This window comes from Aristolochia californica, unplaced genomic scaffold (assembly GCF_029961685.1).
Source record: "Aristolochia californica isolate CCGP_79_NKW_82.1479 unplaced genomic scaffold, dmAriCali1.0.hap1 SCAF_2, whole genome shotgun sequence".
Taxonomy (NCBI): Eukaryota; Viridiplantae; Streptophyta; class Magnoliopsida; order Piperales; family Aristolochiaceae; genus Aristolochia; species Aristolochia californica.
This window is the reverse complement of record NW_027181881.1, coordinates 5,141,871-5,167,527: the sequence shown is the minus strand read 5'-3', so window position 1 is coordinate 5,167,527 and position 25,657 is coordinate 5,141,871. Positions and strand designations below refer to the sequence as shown.

General features: G+C 37.9%; 5 protein-coding genes across 7 annotated transcripts; 3 read left to right on the top strand and 2 right to left on the bottom strand.

Annotated features, from left to right (window-relative positions):
• Positions 1 to 4,180: 4,180 nt before the first annotated feature.
• On the bottom strand, positions 4,181 to 11,409 carry LOC137956324 (putative E3 ubiquitin-protein ligase RF298). Of its 2 annotated transcripts, XR_011113238.1 has the most exons (4): positions 11,293 to 11,409; positions 8,669 to 10,812; positions 4,778 to 5,445; positions 4,181 to 4,631 (listed from the first exon to the last, which is right to left on the bottom strand). XR_011113238.1 is itself a non-coding variant. In XM_068803772.1 (3 exons), exons 2-3 carry the CDS (start codon positions 10,745 to 10,747, stop codon positions 4,903 to 4,905), a joined length of 2,622 nt encoding a protein of 873 aa, XP_068659873.1. In that variant the 5' UTR covers positions 10,748 to 10,812; positions 11,293 to 11,409; the 3' UTR covers positions 4,638 to 4,902. The 2 variants fall into 2 exon arrangements, 1 of the variants encoding a protein (XP_068659873.1); XM_068803772.1 differs by lacking the exon at positions 4,181 to 4,631 and having other exon boundaries at positions 4,638 to 5,445.
• A 1,523-nt stretch (positions 11,410 to 12,932) lies between these two features.
• On the top strand, positions 12,933 to 15,418 carry LOC137957056 (protein RESISTANCE TO PHYTOPHTHORA 1, chloroplastic). Its single transcript, XM_068804758.1, has 4 exons — positions 12,933 to 13,229; positions 14,452 to 14,662; positions 14,785 to 14,954; positions 15,032 to 15,418. Exons 1-4 carry the CDS (start codon positions 12,981 to 12,983, stop codon positions 15,056 to 15,058), a joined length of 657 nt encoding a protein of 218 aa, XP_068660859.1. The 5' UTR covers positions 12,933 to 12,980; the 3' UTR covers positions 15,059 to 15,418.
• Positions 15,419 to 17,413: 1,995 nt separating this feature from the next.
• LOC137957308 (uncharacterized) lies at positions 17,414 to 20,199 on the top strand. Its single transcript, XM_068805064.1, has 3 exons — positions 17,414 to 17,717; positions 17,801 to 17,846; positions 19,755 to 20,199. The coding sequence occupies exons 1-3, from the start codon at positions 17,601 to 17,603 to the stop codon at positions 19,832 to 19,834; spliced, it is 243 nt and encodes an 80-aa protein (XP_068661165.1). The 5' UTR covers positions 17,414 to 17,600; the 3' UTR covers positions 19,835 to 20,199.
• Positions 20,200 to 20,848: 649 nt separating this feature from the next.
• LOC137955835 (phosphoglycerate mutase-like protein AT74H) lies at positions 20,849 to 22,234 on the top strand. Of its 2 annotated transcripts, none has more exons than XM_068803003.1 (2): positions 20,849 to 21,330; positions 21,663 to 22,234. In XM_068803003.1, exons 1-2 carry the CDS (start codon positions 20,859 to 20,861, stop codon positions 22,070 to 22,072), a joined length of 882 nt encoding a protein of 293 aa, XP_068659104.1. In that variant the 5' UTR covers positions 20,849 to 20,858; the 3' UTR covers positions 22,073 to 22,234. The 2 variants fall into 2 exon arrangements, with proteins under 2 accessions (XP_068659104.1, XP_068659103.1); XM_068803002.1 differs by having other exon boundaries at positions 20,849 to 21,366.
• A 91-nt stretch (positions 22,235 to 22,325) lies between these two features.
• Positions 22,326 to 25,076, bottom strand: LOC137955836 (peptide methionine sulfoxide reductase B5-like). Its single transcript, XM_068803004.1, has 3 exons — positions 24,751 to 25,076; positions 22,716 to 22,872; positions 22,326 to 22,641 (listed from the first exon to the last, which is right to left on the bottom strand). The coding sequence occupies exons 1-3, from the start codon at positions 25,068 to 25,070 to the stop codon at positions 22,492 to 22,494; spliced, it is 627 nt and encodes a 208-aa protein (XP_068659105.1). The 5' UTR covers positions 25,071 to 25,076; the 3' UTR covers positions 22,326 to 22,491.
• Positions 25,077 to 25,657: the final 581 nt, after the last annotated feature.

Sequence of the window (25,657 nt, the reverse complement as noted above, 5' to 3'; positions counted from 1 at the left end):
AACCCATTCAATCATCTGCCTTGGTCGCATCCTTCGAATTCTTATAAGACTTCGATTATAATTTTTATATCATCTTGAGCCTTTCTCAGGAATTTGATTCTGGTTATTTGTTTGGGTAAAGCAAATTTTCCTCGGTGAATAAATCTGTTATACGGACTTCGTATTCTCGCATAAAAAATGGTCCTAGTTTAGTTATGTTTATCTTCCGCTGTCTTTTCTTTCGAAAAAACTATAAACCCTGCATATCCATTTTGACTCTCGAGGTGGGGAGAATAGGATGTTTGCTCAGCCCAGGACGCAGAAGGTAGTGCGAGAGAATAATCCCAAATTGATAAGAGTTATTAAGTTGTAATATTGAACAATAAGTTTTCTATAAGTGGATAATCATCAGGTCCAATAAATGAATCTAAAGACATGATTCCTTGGGATCTTTTATGCAACAGATAGCGACTCCTATATTACAAGCCACTGAAAATCTTTTTAAGTACTATTCCAATTTCTTTCCCTGATGGTTCGGATAAATTCCGTTCTGGACCTCTGTCTCTAGTTCTTTATTCATTTATTTATTCATTTCCTTTTGATTTTTGCTAAACCACATTTCTCCCTCCTCATCTTATCTAGTTCTCATAATTCTATCTAGAAGATGAGCACCATGGATTGGTTATTCAGAGCCTTACAGGTGACAGTGCTAGAGAGAAACGCGTCTCTGATCATCTTATTTCACGTGAAGTCGCGCCCTGCGAAAGGTACTTGTAGATGCCATAATATATTGTGATCCGTTCATCTGAACGGCGACTGCCCCTCCATTTAGCTCATTCAAGAAATGCTGCGATCATCTTATAAGTCAAATATGAGAATCAGAGGTCTCCGCGGAAAAGGAAAAAGATGAACTCTGCAACAGTATCCTATTTTGAACGCTCTCGTTCATCGTTTCTCATTCACGTTTTTGGTGATCATAAACGAGATAACTCTCGTTAGCCATTAGATAACAATCAAAGAGGCGGAACCATTATACAGTTTTATTCTGAATTCTCTCCGATAAAGAGAGATGTATTGGTATTTTGGTTCCCAAGGACAAAAAAGAAAAAGAAAAATAAAATCCAGCATTTGCCTTATCTCAGTATTTATCAATAGCATATTCCAGGAACCATTATAGTTGCGATCACACTAAAAAGAGAGCATAACTACTCATGAAATCATTTTCTTGTATAGATCTTGATCATTCTAAATCTTTATCAAGAAACAAGGAAGAAAACAGAGATATACCAAGAGCTACAGATCCGATTCCGCAGTTGTGAAGGTAAGAAAATGAAGAGAGCAGCTAATGAATTCTTGATCATGATATTGATCATTCTAAATCTTTATCAAGAAACAAGGAAGAAAACAGAGATATACCAAGAGCTACAGATCCGATTCCGCAGTTCAGAAGGTAAGAAAATGAAGAGAGCAGCTAATGAGTTCTTGATCATGATCTTGATCATTCTAAATCTTTATCAAGAAACATGGAAGAAAACAGAGATATACCAAGAGCTACAGATCCGATTCCGCTGTTCAGAAGGTAAGAAAATGAAGAGAGCAGCTAATGAATTCTTATTATCATTACTGCGCGCGATCAGTTTCTAAGTAATCGATCGATCGAGAAACAACAAATTTAAAGAAGAAAGATAAATATACGTTCAAATAGTGAACACTAATTCTCTTACCTCCAATGGAGAAATCTCCTATCCTGATCTTTTCCACTCTTCCAACTTCGCAATGCGTGCCGATTATTTCAGCATCGACGCTCGTGTTCAGAGTTTAGAGTCGAACTGCAAAATATAAGTGACGAGAGACACGGAATTTACAATACAACAGCAAGGAATATAGGAAAAGACACAAGAAACTCGCAAGATCACGGCAGAGAGCGGTTAACATATCAAGAGAGAAGAAGCCGGGAAATGGGAATGAGACAAGCATGTAAATTTACAGCAAAACAAATAACAACTTGGTACTCTGCGTCATATGATAACACCACACAGTTAGAGATAGGCCTTCAATCAACGTGGAGTGTGTGAATTGCAATAATTTCCATCTTTTTTTTTTTTTTTTTCTTCCCGAGAGTTCCTGAGATACTTCTCAGATCCATCCATTAAGTGGGGCCCATGTAAATGAACGACTCTGGTGCGATTTCCGTCTCACAATTGGGGAATATACTTTAGGATTCACTGATGGACACGTGGCCGGCTCCCAGACACAGGAGCCACCATCGCTTTTTCCGTTTCTTATCCTTCAGATTGGACACGTATTTTTTTAAGCACAATTCCGTTACTCTCATTGGGATGATAAAATTACTAATATACCCTTTTTATATTAGGAATGTATGGGCGGGAGGCGGGGGTTAAAGAGTGGTTTGAACTTTCTACTGACTGTGAGTAATAAACTTCACCAAGGCCCTTATTCTTTACATCTAAGTTTAAATGTGAATTATTCTAATTCTAATGGAGAAAATGGTATTATTTTAATTCTAATAAATTAAATTTTTTTAAATGCAATTATTCTATTTCTAATGGAGAAAATGGTGTTATTTTAATTCAAATAAATTAACTTTTTAAAAAAAAAAGGTTGGTTGGAGATGAGTATAGCCTCTTTTTCTTCTTTACAAAATGATCATACAATTACAATTGATAATTTTATCCAAAATTTTAATTTAATTTATGACTTATAAAATTATTAAAATAAAAAATAATGTTTGATTACCGATCCTCTTCCCTATTGGACAAACGCTCCCCTCCCAATTAATAAAACCTATCTAATCCACAAATCAATATGGATCATCGATAGGATCTTAAACTTTTAAACTCAATCCCATCAGAAATAGAATGCATGTGGATTTGAATGTCACCCAATCTAATTTGATCCGCAATAATCTGTTAGTTTAATTTTGTGTACCTCATCCTCAACAAGTCACTAGTAGCATGAGATCCCTTGATTCCACCTATCGAATTCGCAACCCTAGTAATAAATTAGTCTGATCAACGGCTATCTCAGTTGTCCGATCATGATCACATGTTTCGCACCAAATGATTTTTCGAAAACTCTATGAACTCAAAGCCTCTACCAAAATGAAGGGGTAATTGGAATTTTGCATATTTGATTCATGTCATCTTAAGAGTTTAGACGTGGACATGTACAATATGGGAATACAAGAAGAAATCAAGAGAAAAATAAAAGAAAATGAAAGTTGTTGCACAATAAGAGGTTTAGATCAAAAGTTTAGATTACTCATCTTGAGCTGTTTTTTTTAAAATCAAACATTACATTTAGCTAGTTTTTATGTTTTTCCTAGTTTGAAAATTCAATTTTATCTTTACATTGTGCATATATTTCAAAGCCAGTCATTAAGAACTTTAATAGGTGCTTAGGGACTAGAGTACCTATTTGCTTGAGTATAGATTGTTAATGTGCATTTTGGCAATAAGTTTACATTGAGCTCTATTTTAAGCAAGTAAACCTTACAATGTGAGTAAGTCTTCAATAGGCAAAATCATCTTTAATATTAAATTAATTTAGAGAAGTTATTGGGGCTGAGTTGTAGAAGTAGCAAAGTTTTTTTTTTTTTTTTATATAGTTTTAAGTATAGAAATTGAGAAACTGTGGTTGCTTAGGTGTTGAGATTAAGGTGTATTAATTGTTGAAGTTTGTGTGAGAAAAGTTCGAGCTAATGTGTAAATGCGGAGGAGTTGTGGTTGAAGAATATAATAGCTGCTATAAATTGTAAGACCTTATGTGTAGACATTGTTGAAAATCCCTTTAAAAGTTCTAAAATCCCTATGTGGGTTTAAACTTTTTTACTCCTAGTTAAGTGCTGAAAAATCTCTTTGTGGCTTTAGGATGTGTGCCTAACTTATTGTTGTAAATCTATGTGAGGGTACGTTACTGTAAATTGATCATTATGGTCAATTGAGTAACATAAATCCCTTAAGCAACATTCTAATTGGTCGTAAAGTAATTGTTGTAGATTTGATAGGATAACCCAAACTTAATGAAACCTCGAGGTGCTAAAAGATCTTGGGGGGTTGACTAACAATTCACAAAAGGATTGTTGACCCCTAAGTTATAAAATTGGCTTTATACATTTGAGTTAATTAAAAGTATGAATATAAATTATATAGCCGCCCCCTCTCTCTTATTTCAGTCTCTGTCTCAACTGTTCCATGAGAGCTTCAGTTAGCTATATTGGGTATCCATATTTATCGCAATATTTGTTCAAAATTGATTTGCACGTTCATAATAAACATACAACCCCATCCCATCTTCACCAGGAGGAAGCCATGGTCCATGCGAATGCATGCTTCGAGATACAGAACCTCAAAAGCCATGGACTGAGAGCTACTACCAAATCGTTCGTCATATAGAATGTTAAAACAGTCTAACCCTCTTGTCTTGGCCTAAATCTTTCGGGAAAAAATTCGCTTCCGGGGTACAGTTTAGAAAAATACCTAGCTAACATGTAATGAATGAGCGCTCCACAACTTTCTGCTACACTCTGCGTTGACAACCTCTCTTCCTGAGCCACTATCAATATTGACACAATCCACAGACAAAAATTATCACTTGGTGATCGGTCTTGGCTCATGACCCCAATCAACAAGCTGCAAGGCAATACATTAACCAAAAGCACATTTTATAAGCGAAGCATCATCAGCCAGAGCTAATCATCTAACTTCTACCACCCAGAACAAAACTACTATTGGCGAATCATCTTTTCATAGCAAACTTAACAGAGAGAAATATGCACCTCAAAGGTATCTGTTGGTTTAATCTCGAAATAGAAGCCTCTTCCATTATTTTTCCCAATTGCCTCAAAACCCTTATTCGGATTCCTTTTACTAGGTTGAGTATTGGACACTGATGCAAAAATAACTAAGAGTCTGCTGAACGTACAGCAATACGCCGCTGAATAGGTGTCCTACAGGAAGGGCAATCCTTCATCCCCTGTTTCTCATGAAGTTCATTGCATTTGGTGCAAACCACTTGATGAGCACAAGGAAGAAAGACCACTGACATCTCTTCAGTCAAGCACATCACACACTCCCTTTCACGTTGGACATCTCCAGCACCCAAATCCGGGAGATCAGTCATCCCAGAAATGTAATTGTCCTTTGTCTCCTTGAGAGCGAGTCCGCTTTTACCGTTACCATCAGTGAGACATGAAGCATAGGTACAATCTAAGGCCCATTTTAGTGCCGCTATCTTAGAAGAATCTGTCTTCAGTCTCAACTGGGCAATCTCATTCTCAAGCTTCCGGATATCATCTCTATATCTTTGGAAGTCATTTTCAGCTTTTAGTCTTATCATATCTTCCTTCGATTTAGCAGAAGCATCAATCTGCTCCCTTTCTTTCCTCTCAGAGTTGGCCTGCATCAGGGTGTCATTCTTCACTTTCTCTTCCTGTTTCAACCTTGCCTGCAATATTTTGTTTCAGAAAGAAAAGAAAAAAACCCAATATCAAGACAAAAATAAATTGAGTCATTTGATGGAAAAAAGAAGTATAATTTTCACATAAAGATAAAAACACATCTTGAAACAACAAAGTAATAGTAAACCAACCATCATAAACATTCATGCATCACAGCCAAATGTCAGAACTCAAATGAAAACTTGGCTAAAAAAACTAACAGAATAACAATTTAGTTCAAAAGCATGAAAGCAAAATGACAAGTAGCAATGAATCAAGTCATTGGAATCCACAGTACAGGGTCCTACCTGTTATCGTATTCGATTTTATAACAGTTTAAGTGGGAGGGGTAATAATGTAATTTTCTGTAGTTTATCATTTAAGAGACTATGTACATAAGATATGGAGACGAAAAATAAAGGGCAACGAGTATTCTTCGAAAATTTCTCTCGGGTTATTTCGATTTGGGGAAAATCTTTTAACATGGTATCAGAGCTTCGTTTGGAGATCATCGTCGGCATTTGAGGAATCCTTCGACGCTTTCGGAGCTCTCATAGGTGAGTAATCTTTCCCCTTGGTTCGTAGATTCTCGGTTGTCAGTTTGCCGTGGAGAAGAGTTTGTTATTTGCTCTTTGTGGCTCGATGCTAGTCTAGGGTTTCTTTTCTTTGGGTTTTTAGCTTTTCATCTGTTCTTCACTGGGGAGGAGCTGGTTTCGGAACTCTCGTTTTCGATTCTGGTTGGGGTTTTGGGGTTATGGGTGGTTCTTTGAGGGATTTGCAATGGGGGCTTCAGCAGCTATCACGACAACCATTTTTCTGGAGTTTCATTGATTTTTTGTGTGAATCGCTTTCTACTTCGGTTCATTTGATCAATCGCTTACCTTCTCCTACATTACATCATGTTTCTCCCTTCTTTAAGTTATTTGGCCATTCTCCTTCATATTCTGATCTTCGAACATTTGGTTGTGTTTGTTTTGTGCATCTCCCTGCTCATGAATGACATAAACTTACAACCCCATCAGTTAAGTGTGCTTTTCTTGGTTATGCTATACCTCAAAAGGGTTATGTTTGTTATGATCCACATGCTCGTCGTATACGTGTTTTTCAGAATGTGGTTTTCTTTGAAAATCAATATTTCTTTCCATCTCATGTTGAGTTGCCATCTGCATCTTTATCTCTTCTGCCTTGCTTTGATGATTCTCCGACAATTGTGGAAAGGTTCAAACCTAGTTTTGTGTATGGAAGACGTTGTAGACATGAGTCTGGTTCCTCTTCCTCTATGCCCCCTCCCGATCTTGTCCTGGCTCCGGCTCCTACTCCTACTCCAGCTTCCACCGCTCTTCGCCGGTCTACTCGCACTTCTCAGCCTCCTCATTGGTATGGTTTCTCCTCCACTGTCTCTCCTGTGACTACCTTATCCTCTATTTCCATTCCCACTTATTACAAACAGGCCATGGAACATGAGTGTTGGCATAATACAATGCAAACAAAACTTCGAGTTCTTGAGGAGAATCACACTTGGGATATTGTTTCTTGCCCCCCTATAATTAAGCCTCTTGGGAGTAAATGGGTTTTCTTTGTAAAACTTCGCTCTGATGGCTCTTTGGATCGGTACAAAGCTCGCCTAGTAGCTTTGGGCAATAAACAGGAATATGGGATAGATTATGAAGATACATTTGCTCCTGTAGCCAAAATGACCACAGTTCGAACTATCTTAGCTATTGCTGTTTCTCAGTCGTGGCAACTGCATCAAATGGATGTGAAGAACGCCTTTCTTCACTGTGATCTTCACGAAGAGATCTACATGAAGTTTCCTTGTGGTATGACTACTCCTTCTCCTCATGATGTTTGTAAACTAAAGCGTTCTCTATATGGACTCAAACAAGCTCCCTGGGCTTGGTTTGAGAAGTTTCGCAGTATGCTTCTTACCTTCAGGTTTACACAAAGTCAATATGTTTCTTCTCTCTTCTTCCACAAGTCGGCATAGGATATAGTCCTTCTCTTGGTTTATGTGGATGATATTATCATTACTGGCACTGACTGTGGTTTGATTATTAAGATTCAACAGCTGTTGCATGACACTTTCCATATGAAAGATCTTGGCTAGCACACATACTTCTTAGGACTGGAAGTCCATCATCGGGCTAATGGTATTTTCTTAAACCAACATAAGTATATTCAAGATATTATTAACTTGGCTGGTTTGGAGGACACTTCTTCTATTGATACTCTAATGGAGGTCAATGTCAAATACAGGAAAGATGAAGGAAACCTTCTAGATGACCCTACTCTCTATCGGCGCCTGGTCGGGAGTCTCATCAACTTGACCACTACTCGCCCCGATATCTCCTATTCCGTTCATCAGGTTAGTCAGTTTATGTCCTCTCCTCGTCATCTCCATATTGCTGCAATTTGACGCATCATCCGCTATCTTTGAGGTTCACCTACTCGTGGGTTATTCTTTCCTACAGGCTCCTCTCTTCAACTTATTGCTTATAGTGATGCGGATTGGGCTGGGTGTCCAGATACACGTCGATCTACTACGGGTTGGTGTATATTTTTAGGTGATGCCTTAATTTCTTGGAGATGTAAGAAACAAGATCATGTTTCTAAATCCTCTACTAAGGCCGAGTATCGTGCCATGTCTACTGCTTGTTCTAAGATTGTATGGCTACGCGGTCTTCTTGAGGAGCTTGAGTTCCCTCAGACTACTTCTACTCCTCTTCATGCTGACAACACTAGTGCTATACAGATTGCCACCAATCCCGTTTTCCATGAACGCACCAAGCACATTGAGATTGATTGTCATTCTATCCGAGATACCTTGGAAAGTTAGGTGATATCTCTTCCTTACATTTCTTCGGATCTCCAAGTGGCTGATGTCTTCACCAAAGCCATGACTCGACAGCGGCATCAATTTTTGGTTGGCAAATTGTTGTTAGTTGACTTACCAGCATCAATTTGAGGGGTATCGTATTCAATTTTATAACAGTTTAAGTGGGAGGGGTAATATTGTAATTTTCTGTAGTTTATCATTTAAGAGACTATGTATATAAGATATGGAGACGAAAAATAAAGGGTGACGAGCATTCTTTGAAAATTTCTCTCAGGTTATTTTGATTTGGGGAAAATCTTTTAACACTACCCGGCATTGTCATGGAATGGAAACAAAAGTGTCTATCAACTATAGCAAGAAACACAGCTTTTGGAAAGACAACTTGACAAACTGACCTCTAGTTTATTTTGATACTCTTTAGCCTGTTCTAGTTGCTGCTGAAGCTGAGACAGCTTACGTTTCTCAGTCACAAGCTCTTCTTGGAACACAGCCTTCTGCTTCTCCCAAGACTGAAACTTCTTCAAAGTTTTTATTTCCCTTCTTGAGACTTCCTGACAACTTGCAGCTGATTCAGCAGCTCTCAACTTTGCAGCCTCCATTTCCTGCCTCAATTCAGCATTCTCAACCTCAAGCCGACAAACTGCAGCATTGGCCCGCTCAACCTGGCCACTAGCCTTACATAAGGCATTCTCCATTTCCGATAGCTTCTTCATGGTGTTTTCTTCTAAAGTTTGTTTTTCTTTTTTCAGCCTGGCCACCTCTTCTTTCTCTTGCCTCAAAGATTTGAGCTCTGCTTTATCCTTGCTTAGCCTACGGGCAGCCTGCATCACTTTCTGCTGGGCCCACTCTGTCCACTCTTGTAACTGGGTCTGCAGTTCCCTCACTCGTGGAACCAACTGTAAAAGCATCCCATCTTTTTTATCTTGTGGCACCCACTGTCCAAAAATCTTATCAGATGAAATGCTCATAAAACTGTTGTTTGCAGGATTAGCACCGGGGCTAGGCTTTGAAGTAGTGGCAGCATTGCTTCCAGAAGCTAATGATAGGGAAAGTTCAGTATTGGCAATCAAAGATGGGGACGTGATTGCAACTGGTCTTGGGCTTATTCCCAGTTCAGTAGATGGTCCTGTGTTACTAGAAAGATTTTTGTTACTAGCCTCAGCTCGGAATACTTCCGCTCCAACTGCCCGACTAAGCTTTAAGGAAGCACTCTTCAAACTTGCAATTGTGGTATCAGAAACTGACTTGCATTTTTTATCTAACACCAAACCACCAAAAGCACTGAGCTTTCCAGATCTCAGGGTAGCTTTAGCTCCATAAGCTCGATAACTCTTCTCAAAATGAATACTTTTCTGCCGGAGCATGGATTCCCTCTTTGAGCTATTTGAATGGGTTTTTTTACCAGTTACAAATTTTTCATGGTTTTCTTCTGGTTGGGATGACTGCCGTACCTCTGGCACTGAAAGACATTCTTCAACAGCAATAGATGGTTCCTCCGTGACAGCAGGCAAACTGGCTGAACTTTCTTCCTGAGAAGATTGCCCTTCAGGAATAAGGGGGTCCCCTGACACAGGAAACCTTGGAGCAGGTAAGTTGGGGATACCAGCCACAGTGGGTATTTCAGATTGAGAACTCTGAGGGAACAATGAATTCGGATTGGTGGGTTTTGGAAGATTGAGTAAAGGAGAATTTGTGTTTGATTCATTGGTCTCAGAGTTCAGGTTTGAAGCATTAGAACCAGATGAAGTGGCAGCATCATCATCATTGTTTAAAGCACTTAATACATCCGTGTCCATAGCACATGCATGTGAAACATTCATGTCACAGATTAACAAGCACCACATAGCATCTCCTGTGCTAAAGAAGGGCCTGACTTCCCTTAAAACACAAACCATCTCTGCCAGTATATACTTCTCCAATTGAGCCAAATCCTCAAAAAAGTGCTCCCTTGAAGAATCAATCTCTTGGCCATTTCTAAGAAAGGCTAAAGTGTTATCCACAATATTGGAGACAGTATCTTTACACCCATAACACACACCTGACCTCAAGACTGCTTTAGTCGCAACTTCTACACTATACCCAAAAGATGTGATTTTTTTAATGGCACTTCTAAAAATTGTATCCAAGTTGCTTAATAGAAGCTCTTCCAAGTGGGTTTCCGTGATATCGCTCCAATCTGCATCATGGAACTCCTCACATTCCAATTCTTCTTTTGGTCGATCAAAACCAAAGTCTGATGCTCTAAGATCAGATTTGAATGAATTCAGCTGATCTTGGTGTAAGCTACACAGGTCACACACACCATGCTGATCGGAGCTGGGGCTGGTTTGGGACTTTTCCATAGGGAATTCGAGCTTACTGGAATCTGAAAGAGGTGGGTCAGCTCGAAATTTTCTTTTATTTCTACTTCCCTTATCTTGAACCGATATTGAAGAAGATATCTGGCTATTTCCCCTAGCAACCATTGCTGCCATCTTGAAAGATTCCACAAACGCTTCCTGAATCTCCCTACTCCCAATGCAGTAGTGGGTTTCCGGTTCTACACCATTATAATGAACAACAGAAGGAAAAAAGAAACTATCATCAGCTATCAGAAGATGCAAGTATGAATTGACCCAAAAAAAACAACACGAAAACATAATATATATCAACAAACAGTAACGCAAACTTTCTTGAATATCAACGTAACTATCAAGCATCGGACCGATATATGAAGGAAAAGAGAAGAAAATTTATAAGCACGATGAAATACATAAAGAACAAAAAATGAAAAATACAAAAGAAAAACAATAACGAGGAAAGAGAAACAATTAGAACCCGATCAAAAGACAAATAGAAGAAAACCAAAAAGAATCAGTCAATAAATTCTAAACTTACTTCAAGGTTAATTAGAATCAAACCATGGAAAATGCTAAGAGAATAAATCTTCTCAGATTACTGGAAAAAAAAGATCCCCAAAAGAACCAAAACGCTTATAAAATTCGATATCCCCGATTACCATCGATCGACTAGAACATACCCGAGAGAGTGCTTATCAATCAGAATGATCGAAATTTCAGTCTGAGATCATCTTATGCAGTGGTGAGAATCGGCTTATGCATTGCAAGATCTTTCTCTGGCTCTCTCTCTCTCTCGCTCTCTCGCTCTCTCACGCATTCGCTGTATCTCTCCAAATTGGGATTGGGGTGGGATTATATTTTGTTGTTAACCAGCCAAGTAACCGTGGTTACATCATAACGCAATGGCCAACTAACCATGGTCAAACTTACATTCTTTCTACACTACCTATTCAAGTGCATCTACGTAAAAAAAAAAAAAAGTGGGCCCACGTGGACCCACTTCTAAGCGAAGCTATTGGCAGTCAGCGACTCGAATAAGGCCCACACGAATCTGTCCAAAACTTATGCAACAAAATGCGGTGACTAGGTACAAGTGTGGGACCAGAAGAAGCACACAAATGAGGCGTTTGGGTAATTTGCCCGGTGGCTCATTTGATGGTCCCCAGGCTCTTGTTGATTGATGCAAAATGACAAATAAGGACCCGGTGGATCCTCCAATCTCTAGCAACTACCCGTAGCGCGTACGTTAACACAGAACCGTAATTTATTTAGGGTTTAAGACGTCACACGAGACAGTTTCCAGTCTGAACCGGTCTATCAATTTTGCTTGTCCGGTTCGAACTAGGGTTCAGTCCACGTTGTAGTAAATATTTTATTTAAATTTAAAACAAAAATAAGTTGGGGCATAAAAAAAAAAGGAGAAGAAATAATTGGAGAGTTTATAATAAACTTTATTGAAGAGTTGAATATTAAAGAATATTTAATTATAACAAGGGTCTCTCATTGACAAGGGATCCAATCCCACTTTGGCAATCAAAAGGGGAGGGATCCCCCTCCCCCTTCACTTTCGTACTAGTTAATAGGGACCTCCGCCCTCTCCATCGTCCTATAGGGGTTGAAAGAGTATTTTCTTCTTTTTCCCTATCTCGAAGTTTTTCTCTAAAATGTGGCTTAAATAATAACATTTTTCGTGGTAATTGTTTTAAATATCACAAAATTCTATAAATCGCATCACAATGAACAACTCGAAAGACTCCGTAAGAACAAATCAAAACCATTATCCATTGGAGTCTCTATAGATTTCACCCCTAACAAACCAAATTCCTACAAAAGATCAGTTTTATACTTTCTCTAAGACAACAATGCCATAGACTTGCTCTAAGCTACCTCAATACCAAGAAAGTATCTTAATTCTCTCAAATTTTTGGTTTGTAATGCATCTGTCACCTTGACTATGCCCTACATATCTCTACTAGACAAAATAATGGCATCCATATACACTAACAAGACAATACTTTCAGTCGTCTCCTTCAATATAAATATCAAACTAGGCTCGAAAATTCTGTTTTTGACCAAAAATGAATTTATGAAGCCAACAAACCTTAAGTTATTCCCCTTAGTAGTCGAGTGGTTGCTCCATATAGATCCATTCAAGTAAATCACCATACAAAAATGTATTTTTCATATTTAGTAATTCCACAGAGTTTAGAAATCATTAATTGTTAATAAACTAAATGGATGTAAGTGTGGGGGGATGAAGGATACAAAGTTCAGGGGAAGTTTCCGTATTTCTTGTTTGATTTACGATAAAATCAGCTTCTCAATTTAGAGACCTTCCGTTTCTTATCGCTCTCCGGAGGAAAGGAAAATGAACGCGTTACTCTGGGCGGTTCACAATCCGCGAATTGCGGATTTTCCCGCCAATTTTGGCTTCCGCAGAGGTAGCGCCAATGGCATCAACTCGCGGCGGAAAAAACTCTATGCTGAAACAAAGTTAGATGGTTCAGATGCCCCGACGACGGCGGCTGAAGCACCTCAAAAAGAGCGAGTAGAAAAAACAGAGACCAAGTCCTCCCCTTCTTCTTCTGCTCCTGCGATTGATAAAGACATTAAAAAGGTCGGTGCTTGCTATTATTCCCTTTCCCATTCTGCTTTCGCTTGCTTTGTCGCATCTATTGAGACAGATTGCTTAAGGCACTTAGTTCAGTAGTTTACTTCCTCTTTGTGTTTCCGTGCTCATAAAGCAAACAAGCAAAGAAAGGATAAATGGTCGAGGAGGGGGGCTAAAATTTATTCGAATTGATTCGAATTGAACCATTAAACCCATTTATGTTGAAGTTGGGTGTAGGTACCCAACGGCACTTGCTTGGATAAAATAAGCTACCAAATAGGCCCAAAATAACAAATGTCCTGTTTTAACGCCATATAGAAATAGATTGAAGTGCTTGAGAAGGAAAAGATTGAGAATGAAAAGTAGAGGAGAAGAACTGAAAAGTGCAAAGTTATGGGTCTGGCTCAACCCATAATCTATGTTATACCTGAATAATTAGCACAAGTACAAAGATACATCAGACGTTCCTCTCATACCTCCACTGCCTGTGGTCTGGCAGGAGCCAGTCTCTTATGATAATGCAGCATTTTGGTTAAGGTATTCTATATGCAATACATCTAAATCTGACATGTTTTATCTGATTTAAGGGTTTCAGTCCTACAGCATATATTCTCAAACTACATCTCCTGCATGTCTTGTGAAGGCCCAAGAGAGTTAAATAAGAGAGCCTTTAATAAGGCCTACTGTAATACCTTTCTGCGTTGTATCTTTTCTGTCCAAAGTCCCTTTGAAATTTGTCTGTGTGGTTAATCACAAAATAAAAAAGGACAATAGTTGGTTGAGGATGTCAATTTTGCTTCTCATTTTACAAACTCACTTTCTTCCAGATAGCTGTCTCCATTGATTACTTGTACAAAATGGACTTCATTTGTTCACCTTCTTGAGTCCATTGCCTCTCAAAATGGATGTTACTGAACTTCTTTCGGGTCTGTTTGGAACCCCATGGAAAAGAAAAAAAAAGAAAAACAGAAAAAGAGAATTTGACCATTATTATTCCCAAAAATAGTTAGTGAAAAGGAGAATTTGATCATTATCTCATTTTCACTAACTATTTTTTGAAATAATAATGGTCAAATTCTCATTTTCTTTTCTTTTCTAGGGGTTCCAAACAGACCTTTTGTGTCCAAAGTTTCCTTTCCGTATTTTTTTCTAGAAAGGCATTTTCAAATTGAAGTCCAGATATTTCCTAACTTTTTCTCTCGACTTATAAATTTCATTTATGTATTAGGTTGTTCAAAAGACCGCTGCAACTTTTGCACCGAGGGCTTCAACTGCCACCAAGAACCCTGCAGTACCTGGAACTGCTTTGTACACTGTTTTTGAAGTTCAAGGTTATGTATCGATGTTATTGGGTGGTGTCCTATCATTCAACCTTATATTTCCATCAAATGAACCAGATATATGGAGATTGATGGGCATGTGGTCGATTTGGATGTTCAGTAAGTGACTCCTCCATATTTGATTATTACAGCAAAAAGGTAGTTGCATGGTTTTAACTTCTTAATTACATAAATCGGTCATCTTTCTACTGACTTCTTGCTGAATTTTCTTTACTTCATAGCTATTCCCTCCCTTCGAGCCCGGGACTGCTCAAAGAATGAGAAGGAAGCTCTAAACTATCTATTTCTCCTCATTCCTCTACTCAATGTTGTAATTCCATTCTTCTGGAAATCCTTTGCAGTAGTCTGGTCTGCCGATACTGTTGCCTTCTTCATGATGTACGCATGGAAGGTATGCTCCTTGATATGTCAATTTAGTTCTACTTAGTAAAGCATAACTCTTGTATAATCTGCTTTTTCTCTATCCAGCTTGGGTGGCTTCGAAGTAAGGAATAATTTTGCATGCAGTAGGCAATTCTCTATCATGAAAAGTCTTGTTGAAGAGCCTGATATAAATTCATTTTTTTGGTGGCTTCTTGATGGAAGAGTTTGTAGAATGATGATAACTTAGCTTCAGCTTGAATTCTCAATTCTCTGAGAGAGAAGGGGGACCCAATTATATACTCATGTATGGTTGAAGCTAGTGGATTAAGGCCAACTTGTATAGTGTATTACAAAATTAGCTGGATTTATGCAAAATGAACATTATTCAACAAAGAATGATGAATGGATATGTATTTTGCTGACTGCTTTCTCACGCACTCAGTTATGAAGTAGAAGTTGTATAGCCCAAATGTTGCACATCAATCTAAAGCAAGCCTGTAGATGAAACTTCCTTGACTTCTTTATTACTTGCCCAGTTTTCAAGGGCTCTGCAATATCATTACTTCTGAGACAAACTATGTTTTGATCTTTTCACGGTTCATGGAATCATATGCTTGTTGAGGTTTATAAGAGGGTGATTACACACACCTCCCTTACAATTGGGTAGCTATATACTCCTTTGCAGAACTATAGTTTCACTTAGATCCCTTACATCAGAAAAACCCCTTTCCTCCTAAGATGCCATTGAGTCAAATGCCCATGGTTCCACGTAAGATTCAGAATCATACACTAAAAATTAGGAAATTAATGACCAATCAATCAAGATTGATTGATATGATTTCCTAAAATCTAGAGAAAATTTTAATTGATTTTGATTTCTTAAGTTAAGGAAATTTGAATCTTAAAATAAGGAATTAAAAAATCATTCTCTTAGCCTATAAATAGGCTTATATTGATTTATAAAAATTCATTCCGATTCAATAAAAAATTTCCTTCTCTCTTTCCTTATAGGATTAGGCTCCTTGGGGTGAACTACATAAAATTGGTTTGTGCTTTTTGTTATTTTCATCTTCAGTTTTATTTTTGCATAGAAATTTCTCATGGTATTTGATGTGAAGGTTGATTTTAACTATTTTTTGTTTTATAATTAATTTTTGCTCATTATTATTATGTTGTTTTTCATTCAAATTGATTTATGCATTAGATAGATCGACTTACTACAAGAATTTTGTCTCATCAAAATTAATTGAGAAATGGTTTATAATCTCATGTTTTTCACTTATGGGCACCGTGTTTTTGGACCACTTTTTTCATTGTAATATAGTGATTTTTATTTAAATTGAAGCATTATTTTGAAAGAAAACTTAAATCTGAGTATTTTTCCTCTTGTTTAGTCAAAATCCATCAAGAAATGATAATGCAATTGAAATTTCAAATCTCTGGTTTGTTTTGCGTTAAGAGGAATATGACGAGCCAGCATGACTCGCTAATTGGCACGTTGGCTCATGCGTCCGTTTTCAGAAACTAGATCCGACGTAGGAATCATGCGCAAACCCGATACAATAGTACTGGATCCATAACGCTTAACTGTGTGTCTATTCGACATGTGGGTTCGGTTCCGACTTGTGGATTTACTATCTGTTTACTGTTTTTTTATGATTTTTTCATTTTTTTATACCCAAATTGGACCAATTTTAGGTTCAAACAAAAAACTCATATTTTCCTCATTTTCATTCAATTTTTATGAAAATTTCATCTCATTTTTATCATATTATTTGCTTGAATAATTTTTTTACAGGATAGATATAGGACGTGCTAGCCGGATAACTCATTCCATAGTTATTACCATCTCATCAAGACTTTCTCCTTCCCATACAACGCTTCATCACATCATAAATGACGCCAAACACAAAAAAAAAAGTCCCCTTCACAAGTGGAAGGTTTTATCTTACAAGACAACATGTTGTATTTTCTCTTACCCCCAATACAATTTGAGGAGGGATGTTAAGAAAAATTCAATTAATTTCAAAATTAAAAAATTAGGATTAAATCATCTAATAATTTAAAAAATTAATGACAAATCATTCAAGAGATTGTAGTAATTATAGCTTTGATGAGAATAGAGAGACTCAAGGGTCTTCCACATTTCTTTGTGGTTCTATAAGTCATAATTTGTGAACGAATCTTAGGCACCACACTATTGACAACCCAAGTCATCAATTAATAATTATTCAATTCCTAGTTGTCATTCATTAGGACTGGAGGTTCATCTTGACTGAATTACACCAAAAAACATAGTTTGAACTATTCAATTTACGAAAGTAATTTGAATTGGACTTCATCCTTGAATTCATCAAAGGCAGTATCCTCCATGATGTCACCACAAAGTTTGACTTCAGCTTTTAGTGATTTTCGTGAACAAATAGTCCCTTGAAGCAACTTCATCCTCTTGGCCAAAATTCTATCTGGGAAGGAGAATGCCTTGTCGAATGACTAGTTGAAAAACCAAAGTCAAGATAACTTTTATAGCCTGGTTCATCGACTATCAAGTCTCGTCGCGACTCGTCGACCGTTTCCGAGTTGTGTCCATCGATTCTCCTCGAATTGGCATTTTCGCCGCCGAGAGGAAAGTTCCCACTTTGCAGTGCACACTAGCGAGGTTGTCAAACTGCAAATGGACCCGCCAAAAACAAAAGATTCCATCTCGGCGCTTCACCAGACTGATGCAGATGAAGACGATGAGAACGTGAAACAACTCCAGGAATGTTCTAAACTCTATCTATCTTTACAGGTACGGTTACGTTTTACCTGTTCTTCGTAAATGACTACTGATACGGATAAATATAACTGCTATTTGGCTCACTGGTTTTGCAGGATTGTCTGGCCGACAATGACAGAAATTGGAAAAAGTGTCAACACGGTATTTTTTTTTCCTTATTTTTGTGTATTCTTGCCCTAGGTAATGCCTTTTTCTGATTTTTTATGTAATTGACTAATTTAAGAGCTTTGGGTTAGCAACATGAAAATTTTGTTTTTGAACTCACTGTTAACTTATTGTTGGAATGTCTGCGTCTTGGTTTGAAGTATAGTTTGATCTTGATTGATTGACTTCGCTTTTGCCTTTTTTCATGGTAGGTAAATAATATATTCTTTTCTTTTGAATGACAAAATGTGGTTTTATCATTTAAAAAGTATGTTTTTAATGGCAAAATATGGTATTTTTACTTCTTTTTTTCTTTTCAGTAATTTGGCCTCGGACTGGCAGGTTTTCATTCTTTTCGCTCATGGATGTGCTTCTCTTTCGTCCTTAATCTCCTATGAATTTATGTAGCATTTGGGCATTATGCATGTGGTCGGCTGTTCACACATCTGACCATGTGAAATTTCCAAACTGAAAGTTAATGATAGTGTGCTGAGTAAACATGGAATTCATGCGAACAACTGAGGAGATCAATTCTCGATATGTTGATCAAGATGATTAACAACCTGTGTTAACAGGAGCACAGAACATCAATTAAAAAACATATTCCGAGGGAAGAAATACTAGAAAGGCATTCTTTCTTCCTTTTGTTATATATGACAATATCCATGTAAAAATCAGAAACACTTATTCTAGAACTAGGATATGTTTTGGTTGGGAACCTCTGAGCCTGAACTGTTTCATTACACCAACCATTGGATTGCAGAAAGCAGCATTGGGTGGAAAAGAACATTCAGAAGATGGCACCCCTAGTGCACTCTCAGGCAAAAATGTCAATTTCCCTTGGTTCCTCAACTCATAATCATAGGAACTGCTAGTGCAGCATTACAGCCACATTCCTGCATCATAGGGATATTGGTAAGCCAAAGAAATTTTGATTTACCTTGGCCTAAAAATGTAACTGGAGAATGTAAACACAAGTATCTCTAATGGAAGGAATGTTATCCTAGAGATGGTAGAACCCAAGTGTGGATTGGCCTTTAATTTGTGGTGTCTGCACCATGGTACCAGAAGTTAGAGGGTACTTGCTTCTTTTGTTGGACTGGAAAACCTATTGGGGAAAGCAGACATTTATTTGTCTTTTAAAATAAATTTTACATGGGTGAAACTCAAGGGACCATTGAAATATCTCTTTGTTTTTGTTAAGGAATAGTCCCGCATGGCTTAGTGAGTACAAAAATCTTGAGTTTATTAGTTAGGAAAAAGGTTTTCTAAGTTTGCTAGTCATTTTGGGATGGGTTTTGGACCCAACTTCATTGATTGGCATCTATATGCGAATCTATTCACTTCCAAACTTCTACTTTGCAAATTTACTGGCTGTTGTGATTTCTCTGTTTTATCAAAGATAATGTTTTAGCAATAAAAACATTTCAAAGTTACACTCTACATGCCCTGTCAAACATCTGGAAAACAGCTGGGTTTTTTATTCCTGAGGTGAGGGCAAGACCTTGTCTTAAATATGTTGTATTTTTTCTTTTTCTTTCTTCATAACCCAAATACTCCATGTCTAATACCTGAACACAAACAGATTTTATACTTCCACAATCAATTTTATTATTCTTGTCATTAGTAAATAATTGTGTCACAATTCCATTTTCAATATATATTTGTTGTCTTTCCCAAGTCAAAACATTAAACTAATAGGTCTTATTGGTCAACTGTTCTTGTCTTTTTTTTTTTGTCTTTTTTCAATTGAACCTTGCATGCGATCATTATGAAGAAATTCCGATGAGTGCTATGTTGACGTTTGTTTGAATGCTGTAATGGTCCTGTCTTTTTTGTTTGTGGTGTGTTTTGACTGAATTTTATGGTGTAGTTAGTTGAAAAATATTATTGGCTATCTCACAGAAGTACAAGCATTAAAGGCTTGCCATGAGAGGAGGATGCTTGCAAAGAGGAGTGAGAAGAACAAAAATACAAGTTTTTGAACCACGCATGAGTATTTTGTTACCTTGTGAAGCACTGGAGGAGCTCATTCTTCTAATATGGTAGGAAAAACAATTCTGGAATTTGTTCATGTTGAAAAGAAGTTAAACAAAATATTAGCTGTAATGGCGTCCAATTTTTTGTATTACAGAATAAAGTAGCTACTCTCAAGTAGCAAATTTTTATAAATACTTGTTTCTAAATGCCAAGGAAATAGTTGTTTTTCTGTTATTAGTCTTAAGCTTAAGACTTGTGTGCAGAATTAACCTGCAAAATAAATGTGTCCCTTGCTGAGATATCAGAACTCCAACTCGATATTTCTATTTTTGGGTGGAATCTACAGGGGACCAAGATCTTAACGCTGTAAAACTTCTTGCAGGATTTATATTATTCTGAGAAATGATTCTTCTATGTATATATACAGGACCATTTTCCAGGGTTCTTTAGGATCCTGAAGCATATCTTCCAGCTTGCTTGTTATTCTTTTCATTCTAGATTCTTTTTGAAGAAGGTTTCAGATGAAAATTTTGTGATCTTATGGACGTTTCTGAGCTTTAATATCAATGTTAAACCTACAATCACTATCAGGTGGTACTGATTCTCCACAGTAATTTTTGGAGAACTGGGCTAATTCTGTCTTCTACTACCTAACTCTATTTGGATAATTAAGATTTCTTGTGTTGTACTTAGTTAACAATTTGATTATGCCTATACAAAAATAATGCAAGTGTGCTTTAAGACGTTGAAAATAGTGTTATCAATGAGATTGACTATTTGAATTGGGTGGAACTAGACTGGCTGACCAGGAGGCTGGGTTTATCAGTTCAAACAGTGAGCCCACTGGTTTGGCTGGATCAGTTGGGTCACCTCTTCGCTGGATTTATGATCCATGATAAAAAAAAAAAAAGGGGTCAAAGGGGGGGACAGAACTGCTTCAGTTTCATATTTGCATTAGAGAAAAAAAAACAACGGGTGTAAAAAGATCACGGCGAATTGCTTCCTTCCTAGCGAGGCTTTGTACTATATATGAAAATATCTAAAGGTTGCGAAGGGACGAGTTTCAAAACATCTTTCAAACAGATGGCTCTGCAACAGCCGCACCGAGTTCTCCCCAAAAGAATCATCCTTGTAAGGCACGGAGAGAGCCAAGGAAATGTCGACTATTCGGCTTTCACCACCACTCCGGATTACAGGATCCCACTCACCGAGTTGGGCTGCGAGCAGGCCCGCGCTGCCGGAGAGAAGATCAGGCTACTGCTCTCCGATGGCGGGCGCTCCCCGGATTGGAAGGTTTATTGCTATGTTTCACCTTATGAACAAACGAGATCAACCCTGCGTGAGATGGGAAAGGCCTTCTCCAAGAGGAGCATACTGGGGGTGAGGGAGGAGTGTCGAATCAGGGAGCAAGATTTTGGGAACTTTCAGGTGGAGGAAAGGATGAAGGTCACTAAAGAGACTAGGGAGAGATTTGGGAGATTCTTTTTCCGGTTCCCGGAAGGTGAGTCTGCTGCTGATGTATTCGATCGCGTCTCAAGTAAGGCCCCGTTTCTCAATCTTTCCGAAACTATTACTTCCATAAGGAATGGATTCTTTCATGATTCATCATTCAGTCGTATTCCTCCTACTTTAGTCTTTACGATAAAAAAAAAATGATCTCTTGTTTGTCCTGCGATCACGAAACAACAAAAACTCTGTTAAGGAAAGATGAAAAATGTACTCAGTGACGTCTAATTTGTTCTCCGTGATTTCCTTTTTTTTTCCTTCTTTCGTTTGGTCCCTTGTGTTCTGGAATGAGAGGTCTGAATTTTGCAACGTCTGTTACACATACAGGTTTCATGGAGTCGCTATGGAGGGACATCGACATGAATAGGCTCAGCCGTGGCAGCACCTCTGATCTTAACCTCATCATCATCTCCCACGGCTTGACCTCACGAGTCTTCCTCACCAAGTGGTTCAAGTGGACAGTCGATCAGTTTGAGAGTCTCAACAATTTCGACAACTGCGAATACCGGGTGATGCAACTCGGACCTGCTGGAGATTACAGCCTCGCCGTGCACCACACTAGGGAAGAGATGGAGCAGTGGGGCCTCTGCGCAGAGATGATAGCTGACCAACAACGGCGGGCGTCTACAAATAGGGGAGATTGGCACGAAGCCTACCCAACGGCACTTCATTCTTTCTTCGATAGTCTGCCCGACTCCGATGAAGACATCGTTAAAGAAGAGGACGTTATCAGATGAAGTTCACAAGCATTTGGAAAAACAGAATGTCACCATGAATCTTTGAACCCTTTAATTCTTTGTAGAGATTTGCGAGAATAAATGAATTCTTCATGTACGGAAAACAATAACTTCTGTACAGATACTAATTTGGAAGTCTCCTATAACAGCAGTTCAATAATACTTGTGCATCTGATTCTTGTTTTGATATTGGAAAGGTCTACTGGTCCTTGCAAACAACGAAGGGAAACTCATAGTATGGATGACACATACGTGCTCTGTTCAAACATTTATTAGGACTGTTTCATTTAAACAATCAACTTAGGCAAATGCTACCAAGTCTCCCAGCAAAATCTTTCTTTCAATCAGTCAAATTGAGCAGTTTAAGAAAGATCTGTTCATCTAGATTGCCCTACACACACTGAAATAAGAGAAAATATTCAAGAGGGAGGAGTGAACTTGATTGAAATGCTATTGACACAATGGCGCTCATCGGTTGGTGTCCCGAATCCTTCGCCTTTAAAAACATGACCCAAGTGTCCACCACAAGCTGCACAAGTGATTTCAATTCTCCTTCCATCTGGGTCCGGCTGATAACAGAAATAAACTTATCAAGTAGTGAATGCATAGGAATTTAAGATAACCGGAGAAGAAGAAGACATACTGTTCGTTTTATGGCTCCAGGGAGACCCTCAAAGAAAGCGGGCCAGCCACAGCCTGAGTCGAATTTGGTGGATGATTTATACAGTGGAGTCCCACATCCTGCACACTTGTAAATTCCCTCTTCAAAGAACTTGTTGTATTCACCGGTGCCTGGATACCTGTATATGTTACCATAAGAGGAAATTGCGTGTGCTTCTTGAGTTCATATTACCATGTGGAAATATTGTTCAGGTAATTTATTTAGTAAAAATGTGCACATCAAAGACATTCATTAGGTGGAATTTAGGTATGATAATAGATACTATGCAAAAGAAACCCAAGAAAAAAAGAATTCTACAGAATAGAGTTGCAGAAACTGTGATGATAATGGCGACCTAAAAGGAGAAAAAAAAACAACATATATAAGTACCCCCATTCAAAGCAATAAATTCTGTCAACTGTAAAAATTATTGGATGAAAACTGAAGAAGCATAACCAAAATGGTTTGAGTTCTTTTCAATTTTTTCTCTATTCAAACTTCAAACTTGTCAGTTTTAAAAGCACATAACGATGACCGTTAACTGAAGTACAACGAAGTCAGCTCATCACAAAACAACCAATTGTAGACCAAGCATGACACCCAAACCTCTTGTACATGAGTTTTGAAGTGAAATTGAGAAACAATAACAAAACATGGTAATAGTCTTTGTGGGCTGAAAGCCTAATCAAATTAAGTGGGCAACTGACACTAAAAACTTGCGTAGTGGTATACAGAGGCTCCAAAGTGAAATTGAAACAGTAGTAAAACATGGAAATGATCTCTGTGGATCGAAAACCCAATAAAATTGCATAGATACATTATTTCAGTCACACCCCATCCATGCAAAACTATTGGATGGTAACCATTGGCAGAACATGCACAAGTTAAAATCACATCGGAAAGGCATTCATGTCCTGATCATAGGAAATGTCCAGCATCTGTATTTACCAAACACAGCTGCTGATAACCAAACAACGAGCATATTAACAGACAGCAGGACAACAAAAAGGTTAGAATCCTCAGTTAAGAACTATAAAACAAAATGAATATTTGATGAGATGTAACATCTCAATGTTATGAACAGGAAAATTCATATTTTCAGTGTACCACATGAAACTACTGAAATCATGAGTGTTAGAATATATGAATGAGTTGGGGGTAACATTGATGTAATTATCTTATGATTTTTATTTTTTATTCACTCCTCCTAGGGTGAAGGGTATTCTTGTAATGTTATTACTTTTGGCAGCTATAAATAAATCTTAAGTGTGAGGGCTCATACAAGTCCATAACCCTATTCTTCCTCCTCTTTTCTTTCTAACATGTGCTCTCATCTTCTCTTTCTCTTGGACGTCTCCGTCTCCCTTCTTTCTTCTCTCTTCTTTTCCTCTCTTCTTCTTCCTTCTCTACTTCATCAAGATCATAACATATGGAATCCTGAAAGCCAAAATCGTTTTTTAATTTTCTGTTTTTCAATGCAACTTCTCTCTTCTTGTGGATGGCAAAACATTTGAAAACTCGGGAGACCAAATTGATCCATCAAACGGGTCTACTAAGCAGTCACCCAGCAAGAGTTATACAAGGAAGCATCAGAAGATCTGGAAAAGTACTCAAAAAAGGGGAGAAGCCAACTCCTCTCATCCCCATGATCCCTGACAATGACGTCCTTCGTCCATTATTAAGGAGGATACAAAACAAAGTTACCAGGTAAATTGTCATAGCATAAGGTGAACGGAAATAAGCTAAGACAAATGAAAAAAAAAAAATCCAGTAATTCACATAACGACGCTTCACTCAATTAGTAGCAATTGCAAGTTAGATAAATTCCGAATACTGACCACAGCCGAGTTACATAATCCCACATGTCAACTATGGCTCTCTATTCGGCAGAAGAGATAATGAAGACAATCTCAAAATAGATTAACAAGGGGGCAAATGAAACACATAACACAGCAAACTTCAACAAATTCGTGAGAAGCATGATAAAATGATCGTGCCCATGAACTATCAATCTTACTCGGTTCCTTTCTCTCTGAGAATACGAAACTGCTCTGGCGAAAGAATTGCCCTCCATTCTTCCACGGTCTTCTGAACAGACTCAGACGAAGCCATCACTACTCCACTCCTAATTCCCCTCTTCTGACTGGAAAACCCACCAAAGTGAATAGCACAAACGATCGGCTTCCTCGGAGTTTTGAAGTGCGTTTGCTTGGCACAAATTAATAAAGGAATGCTCGGGGAATGAATGTAACTGGAAAACTGGAAGAAGGGGTCTCCGTGGATAAAACGGAAAGCTTTCGACGAAGAGAGAGGCGAACTACGCAAAAAGGAGCCCATAGTGCAATGTTTTGGTGCGTGAGCCACAATGCTGGGACATAAACGAAGGTCTCGTCTAATCCAATCCGTGGCGGTTAGGAATAAGGCCACTCCAAAATCTTGGTTGCAACTTTAATGTGGGCTTTATTTGTCAGTTTAACTTACATTCTTGTATACAACTAATGTACTAGTATATCTATCTTATATGGAAGGTCACATGTGTCAATGAATGTTAAGGTAGTGGTAGAACTTTCGTGTATGTATTATGAGGTGTAGATTTTCATTAGTTTACTTGTAATTGCAGCCCGTAGTTGTTGACTGAGACCGGCTAGACGTATAATGCAACAAATGCAGGTTATAATTCAGATGTAATGGTGGAAGAACCTTCCATATTATTTGATGTCAATAGTAACATGGTACTAACTTTGTTGATAACATTCTACATATTGATAGCTTCACTCAGTACTTTGTATGTAGTATATTCTATGTAGAAGATCACCAAGGTTAATGAATTGTCAAGGTCAAATAATAGTCTATAGGAATGAATTCTCCGATTTGCTTAGTTGACTTACATTACTGTATTTGTTAGAGGAGGTTTCCTTACTAGC